At 47.3% G+C, this 7,737-nt stretch overlaps 1 protein-coding gene across 1 annotated transcript; it reads right to left on the bottom strand.

The window, feature by feature from the left end:
* Positions 1–919: 919 nt before the first annotated feature.
* LOC8034590 lies at positions 920–7,455 on the bottom strand. Its single transcript, XM_040222129.3, has 5 exons — positions 7,330–7,455; positions 5,459–5,607; positions 4,207–4,274; positions 2,327–2,404; positions 920–1,070 (listed from the first exon to the last, which is right to left on the bottom strand). Exons 1-5 carry the CDS (start codon positions 7,438–7,440, stop codon positions 937–939), a joined length of 540 nt encoding a protein of 179 aa, XP_040078063.2. The 5' UTR covers positions 7,441–7,455; the 3' UTR covers positions 920–936.
* Between the last annotated feature and the right edge of the window lie 282 nt (positions 7,456–7,737).

The raw sequence follows: 7,737 nt of genomic DNA, 5'->3' as shown, positions 1-7,737 counted from the left end.
TAATGATCAAACTCAATTGCATTCCTAGTGAGCAAAGTTAATAGAATCGATATTCAGTGCCTTATGATCAGTCTCAATTGCATTTCTAATGAGTAAATTCAATAGAATCAAAATTGAGTTTGTAATGATAAAACTCATTAGACATTGAGTTTATATTGAGTTTCAATTGACTCTATAGGAACACAATAGAAAGTCGATTGAAACTCATTGATCATTTTTGTAGGGGAACATCTACATGAGAAGTATTTTCCCTCCCTCATTTCATCAGATTACTTTTTCTCTCGATGGCGGATTGTACTTGGGATGAGATAATCGCGGCTCTTTTCGCGCATAGCACCGACTGTGGCCCCGAACAGTCAGCGCGTAGAGGATCTGCGATGTAAATCTCCATCTCTGGTGTGAACTGAAGTGAGCGCTGACTATGGCCCCGAACAGTTTGTGTAGCGCGATGCACTCGTAAGCTAAACATTTTTGTGAAAACCCCGAGACTGAGGTATGACAGACGACGACAAGGAAGAGAAGGAGAACGTCTTGAGAAGTTCTCCTTCTCTTCCTTGTCGTCGTCTGTCATTACCTCAGTCTCGGGGTTTTCCTCTAAAATGTTTAATATACATCAGCTCACTTGCGCCCTTACGTTCTGCTCAGTAAGCTAACATTGATTGGAAAATAAAGGCTGACTCAGTGCTCACTGTCCATCGGCTGCCACAGATATGCACGCAAAATGGCTCTGTTACGTGCCGCACCTTAGCGACACAGTCTTGTCGCACAATTGACATACAGTGTGCACGCCAGTTCATAGAAACATCATGGACAGTCAGTCTCGTTGTAGCAGTAATACGCATTTTGTTTATTCGTTTCAATTAACAAAAAAAAATGTAAGGCCAAGCTCGCTGGATTACTCGACACTGCCGTCAGCGCTGACTTGCAGATCGTGGATTAGACATTTCCGTTTGCGCAGTCGAACGTGTAGTCCTGGACAAAACTCAGGGCCGAGTTCGAGGCAGCTTTGGTCTTGAAGGCACTTTTTTCTGCGCTCGTCCAGCTACTCTTGTAGGTCACGTAGCGGCTGACTGGAAAGAGATAAGGGTATTCCCAGAAGAAGATATATTTTCAAACGATCGAAAGGAATTTTCTATTGTTTTCGCGATGTCAGCTTCCAAAGACCATGATTGTATGCCGCACCACAGACACCAAGTTTCGGTCTTCAATCTAGTTAGTTAAATGTTTGGACATTAGCATCAAGCTCTAACGGTCGCCAGTGAGCTTTGACGACCGATGTGGCGCCACGTATCGCTCACACTTGGACGAATCATTGGTTTTCCTATAATATGGGCGATTGTTGATATTAAGTGAACAAAAAAGAAAGCGTGGCACGCAGGTGTGTGCCAAATGCATCTTGATAGTACCTAGCACTAATGACCTCGTGCTCTCAAGTCTTCCCTATTTCTGCTCTCCAAGTTTCTCTCTGTTACTCTTTCTCTTTCTTTCTTTCTCTTTCTCTGTTGCACGTCAACATATTTGAACGAAGTTCAATCACGGCGTCATGGGCGTTCCCATGACACCGTAATCGGCCGGTGCTTCCGTCATCCCCGTTCCGGCCTCTTTCCCTCAACGCTCAAAAATGGCACACAGCCATGTGTGCCATTTTTGCCTATACCTATGCGGCGAGCAAGTCGTCTGCTTTTTGCGCGGGAGTTGCGGTGACGAATTAGAACGACACCGAGCTCTGATTGCTTTGATTGAAAGGACAGTGGGGAGACTTCAATGCTAGGTGCCTCTAAGTCTACCCCCTATTTTTTTTTTCAATCAGCCAATAAGAGTTCGGCGTTCTGACATCGTCGCAACCCCTGTGCAAGAAGCAGACGAACCTGGCTCCGCATAGTCGCGAATGGCAGAGTGGGGCTTATACGGAGCGTAAGTTCGTCTGCTTCTTTTGCAGGGGTTGCGGTGACGTTAGAACGCCGATCTCTGATTGGTTCCGACGAAGGATAGTGGGGAGACCACAAGGCAGCTTGCTTTGGGGTCTACCCACTATACTTCAATCGGAGCCAATCAGAGCTCTGCGTCTTTATGACGTCACCTCAACTCCTGCGCAAGAAGCAGACGACTTGCTCGCCGTATTATTTTCTTGCTTCGCGATTAATTCCTTCGTATCGGCAGCAATCTCATGCATTGACTCTGGAATGATCATGAGATGCAGAGAAAAAGAGCTCAATGTTCAATGTCCTACATTTACCTTTCACAACCTGACTGACTGGTGGGCTAATCACAGTACTAATCACTAAGTATGACCAATCCGGTGGCGGCTGTTTCTTGCTTGACTCACCGGATCCGTCAGGAAAGCACTCCAGCTGGACAAGGTAGTGGCAGTTGTCGGTGTCCAGGATCAGCGATGTGGTCTTGCCTGCGTTGAGATGGAAGAACGCGATACATTTTGGCACCCTGAACATCGAAGGAGTGGTACGCTCGTCATTTTCATGATGAAAACAGTATCTAAGGAACGTTCGGCTCTCCGCATTGCGTTACCAGGTTTCCCCCTTTCTGCGATTGGTTAAAGTACTTGTACGTGCGTTTAAGATCATACATTTGTTATGTCAACAAAATCTACATGTTTCAAACGCAAAAGCTGTCGATTTTTATTTTAAGTTATTTTTGATAACAATTAAGTTTTGTTCGATTTTACGGGAATTCCTTTGATCTACCTCCCCCGATGGATGTGATAACAGCCGCGGGGGTCCATATCACATGAGCGAATGACGCTTTAGCGAACAGCGACATTTGACTATGAGCGAATCGACGTTTTAGCGAATAACGGGGGCGCGCGTTAACCCATCCGCCGCGCTGCGCTTTACGCCGCTTCGCGGCGACAGTCTCCGGCGGCTCATTACAAAAATGTGAACCTATTTGGCCCACCCGAAAACGTCGCTTCGCGGCGTCCGACTATTCGCTAAAGTGTCATTCGGTGAAACGTGGGCGTTCGCTAAAACGTCATTCGATCAAACGTGGGCTTTCGCTAAAACGTCATTCGATCAAGTGAGTGCCTCCCCAGCCGCGGGTAGGAACGCTCGGCCTCCTTCGCCATGAGTCAAAGTCAAATTTGGGGGTTTTACGTGCCAAACCAACGACGTGCATCTGGCACGCCCCAGCGGAGGACTGAGGATTAATTTGGACCACCTGGGGATCTTTTGACGTGTAACCGAAAGCTCGGTTACACGGCGCCTCCTCCACAATAAGCCTCCGTCAGATTGCGGGCACCTCGGCCGGGATTCGAACCCGCCACATGGGGATCCGTAGGCCGGCGCTCTCGCCTCGGGGCCACCGAGGCGGCTCTTCGCCGTGAGCTCCAACCTGTTCGTGAAGCGAAGGGTCCCCTGTCTTGGAAAGCCCTCCCCTCACTTTCTCCTGGGTGGGACCTCCGCCCGTTCTGCTTCCATTTTCCGTCTCGGGTCCGGCTCACTGTCGACGGGCGAAGAGGTTTCGCCTCCTTTTTTTCCGCTTTCACGGGAGGAAGACTCGGTCCGGCGACCGCGAAAGAGACGGGGTGTGCAACCCCGCGTCTGGCAGGTAAGAACCTTTTCTTATACTTTGCTAGCGCGGGGGCATTTTGGGTGGGTGCTCTTGGACTATGTCCTTTCTCTGGTACGTGTGCCTTCTCTTCCGTTATATTCGAGAAAGGGAGACAAGGTAGCGATCACTGCCACCGACGGAGGCATTTATCGCACTGACCAGCGGTAATGTAGCCCTGAACGTCGTACATTGCCGCGGATACGTGGGGACCGGGGAAACTACAGGTTTGACGTCTCCTTTGTGATCGCCACCGCTGTTGAGATCCCATGGGTTACTCAACCTCTGTTGGTAGGTAGCACCCGACAAATTATAGCGCGCATCGTAAAAACTATGCCCAAAAGTTACTTTTTTTCTTCTTGCTGGGAAAACAAGTGCAACCGTACTGTACGCATATAAAAGGATAAGGACGCTGTGTAGACGTAAAGGTTCGCATTACGATAGCCTGAGCGCACCATGTTCCAACTTGATCTAGTACTGTCAAAGGCTGCATTGTGGAAACAGGTACGGTCTCGTACCTTTGATGCCTGATATTTTCGAGTAGTGGCGCTAGTTATGACTAATAGGTTAAAGAAAAGAAAAAAAAGCGGATTACTTTAGGAACAACCAAGTTTCGCGTGAATACGTTATTGAATTACGTACTAGCATTGCCGAGGTCACGCTCGAGGAAGTTTGGTCCCTTGCCACCACTGCGGACGCCGTAGATGTACCTGCAGGGAAGCATGACGCATGTTCAAAGCGTCCGTCAATGGCTATGGCCATCCGTACTGTAGTCAGCCATGGACATGTCTTTCTGGTATCGGGCGCAAATTGCATGATTACAGACGAGTGAGAGTTCCTTGCCATGTCTGCGTACTCTACAGATTTTTGAGCGTGTGTTGCACCCCTCGATGCACATTGAACACCAATCTTGGGTGATGCTTTCATCAGTTCAACCAACAACAAGGAGAATTGGCATCAGCATGTAAGTGATGCGGCCTTGGCGAAAGAATGCTGTGCACGTCCTATTTACACCAAGTCTGCGGAACGACTGTGGCCGCAATTACCTTCGTCGCCCTCCTCTCTGGCTAAACTAAACACAGAAAGAGCAATGATTAATGTTAATTTTTCTTTTAACTATGCGTGCGCAAGCATTTGAGAACGTGTTCTGATGCCTGCATTAAAATGTCATGTTATATCCCATTTTCTGAGCAGACTGCCTACATTTTGAAAATAAATTTTCTGCTAGCCTTCACTAGCATCATCATTATCATCATCATCATCATTGTCTCTTAGTTTTGCCTGCTCATGAACAGCTAACTGCCTGGATTATGTGTATTTCTGAGTGTCAGCCGACGTTTCGCCAAAAGACATAGCTTTTTCGAACCAGAGTCTGTTTCAGGATAAGAAAAGCGGGACAAGTTATTTTCCCACAAGGTCTTCAAATCTTTTCACTTTAGCAGAGCGAACGCTAAAGAGGAGGAGAGAGAGGAGGGGCGAGTGGACGCTCCTCCTCTCCAGCGTTCGCTTTGCTAAAATGGAAAGAGTGGAGGGCTTTGTGGGAGGAACTTGTCCTTGTCTCATACGTCTCATAAGGCTCAAGAAGTCCCTGTCGCATACGGCTCAATAGACATTTTGACTTTAGACCACTTTTTATATCCTGCAGCAGACTGTTATAAACAACTTCGAATTAAGCGCGAAATGTGATACTGCTACAAAAATAATTCTTTCAAAGGAAAAAAAAAACGTTCAGTTCATTATTTTAGGCTTTTTAATACGATTATTGTTTTAATGTTTTCTACATACAAGCAAGCTCTCGTGTTTGTTTGTTTGTTTGTCTGTTTGTTTTTTTGCTTACATTCAGAGGTGGGACACCTCGTACCACGAACCGTAAGCCTCCTTTCAATCAACTCACGGTATTCTGTTGCAGGTCCCGCTCTCGATGTCGTAGCAGAGGAACTTTCCATCCGCTGACTTGTCAATGACGTCGGCCCCACAGTAGGGCGCCGTGTTGGGAACGTTCCAGACAGACCAGGACTCGCCGTTGAAGCCGCAGTTTACAATCTGCAAGAGTCGCGAGTATACCAGAAGGTCCGTGAGTCGTTGCGTCGATGAAATAACGACCCGAATGAATCGAACCAAGAATCACTGCAAGCATAACAGTTAACAGAGCCGAGCCCTCGTTTCAAATTGCCTCAAAGTGAAGGCAAGCGGATGCCTCAACTCTTGAAGCCTCAGTCGCGCCGCTCGTACATCATTCAAAAGACACCATGTTCTCTGCGGACCTGATGATGACAGAATTATCCGCGGACATGCATCAAACATGTTGTAGGCATGTTTTTGTCATGTGAGTTATCTTTAAACAAGTCCACAGGCATTTTTTTTTTCTGACTAATTTGACTAGACGGTCAATAAGGAAGAAACCCGTCTCAGGCGGTCTCTGCAGATTGTCCTTTTAGGATCATCCGACTCCCTGACCGGCGCTAGGACCCCGATGATCCTCCCCTATGTCAAATCGTAGTGCAAGTTCGTCTGCTTCTTAAACAGGGGTTGCTATGATGCCAGAACGCCGAGCTCTTATTGGCTGACTGAAGAAAATAATGGTTAGACCTTAAAGGGACACTGACACGCCCCATTTTTTTTTCTTTTTTGTCACGCGATTCATTGTGGTGTCGGAATACTACCCAATTAATATTTTGTTACACCACGCATAGCCCATATTCGCACCTCGTAAAGAAACCGTACGCGTGCGTACTCAACTCGATGTATGCACTTCGTGCTTGACGTTTGAGCGAGCGATGTCTTCAGCCACGAGAAGGGACGACGACTCGGCGACGTCTTCGTGCAATCCACTTGCTGGTCGGGCGTGTCGTACGGGATGAATATCAGTTCTTTTGATCCGTCCAAAATTTCTCTTTCGAAGGAAGACAGAATTCGCCGGTACCGTGAACGACAGTTCTGAAGTAGAGGTCCCACGCCCGTTGTTCGCTGCCACCCGCGAGTCCCACGAAACGCGAAACGACGCCATGTTGAAAATTATGGAGTGAACGCACAGAATGCTTCCGGTTGTCTGTGCAACCTTTTTTTTTTTTTTCAATCAACGTATTTGCAGCTTTTTGGAAGCCACAAAAAATGGGTTCCATACTTTTTTTCTATTTTTAGTATTGACTCTGTGTCTTCAATGACCCACGACTTTGATTAAATTTGGTGGTCGCGTCGTTAGGAAACGGCCCGTGACCACGGAAAAGAGAGTGAGCGCGACTCAAACCGGCCAGTTCTTGATCGGAACCGAATTTCGAGCCGCAAATTCTGTTCTGGGTAGTTGGGCCCTCATATGTCACGTACAACTAAAAACCTCGGCGAGCATAAATACCCTGTCAGTGTCCCTTTAAGGCATCTAGCATTGAGGTTTACCCACTATCCTTCCAATCAGCCAATAAGAGCTCGACGTCGTTCTGACGCCACCGCGGCCCCTGAGCAAGAAGCAGACGACCTGCTCTCCACATACAAGTTAAGAATGCACCAGGAGCTTCGCCTATACCACGAGCTTCTTCTAACCACTGACGGACGCAGGGGTTACTATATACGTCGACGCTGCTTGCTTCGTAATTCATTGTTGAGCGATCTTATTGGCTAATGTCCTCGATGGCTGCGACAATATTCAGCCACTCCCTGTCGCTGACAATGCAGGCAACAGGAGAACGCAATCGTGCGTGTGGCGGTGACAAAGTTCAAGAAACGAGAGTTTAAAAAAAAAGAAGTTGGACAGAATAAGTCCAGGTATACCTGATTCAGGTTGAATGTGACAAGGGGCGTCTGGTCGCACTCCGAGCTTGAAGCTGTTGCCCAGGTACATAGCGTTGCTACAAGCAGGAAACAGATTGCGGATCCGGCCATGTTGACAAAGCGGTTATGTAGGAGGCTGCTGTGGACGACCGAGCTTTCGATGATGGTGCACAACCGAAACTCGCGGCTTCTCTTATATTACGACAGACCGAACTAGATCGATGACGTCAGGTTCGTAAAACCCAATTAAAATTTAGAGAAAAGTACATGATCCCGCTCCACTTGATGTCGAGGCCCATGTTCCCATTATTGTGTTTTCCTCTTTCTGGGGATACGTTAGTTGGTATATTAATTGGAGAGAAAAAAACGGGCTAGAGCTTTTGATTTTTTTTTTTTTTTTCGTTGATT

The sequence above is a fragment of the Ixodes scapularis genome, unplaced genomic scaffold (assembly GCF_016920785.2).
Source record: "Ixodes scapularis isolate PalLabHiFi unplaced genomic scaffold, ASM1692078v2 PGA_scaffold10__122_contigs__length_95168666, whole genome shotgun sequence".
NCBI lineage: Eukaryota > Metazoa > Arthropoda > Arachnida > Ixodida > Ixodidae > Ixodes > Ixodes scapularis.
The sequence above is the reverse complement of the archived record's forward strand: the minus strand, read 5'-3'. Positions and strand labels throughout refer to the sequence as shown.

Excerpts from the sequence above, each read along its gene's own strand:
- LOC8034590 (XM_040222129.3), bottom strand. The coding sequence starts at position 7,440 with ATGGCCGGATCCGCAATCTGTTTCCTGCTTGTAGCAACGCTATGTACC. Across the intron at positions 5,608-7,329 it reads TCACATTCAACCTGAATCAG|ATTGTAAACTGCGGCTTCAA; the intron begins GTATACCTGGAC and ends CGACTCTTGCAG. Across the intron at positions 1,071-2,326 it reads GTGCTTTCCTGACGGATCCG|TCAGCCGCTACGTGACCTAC; the intron begins GTGAGTCAAGCA and ends ATCTCTTTCCAG.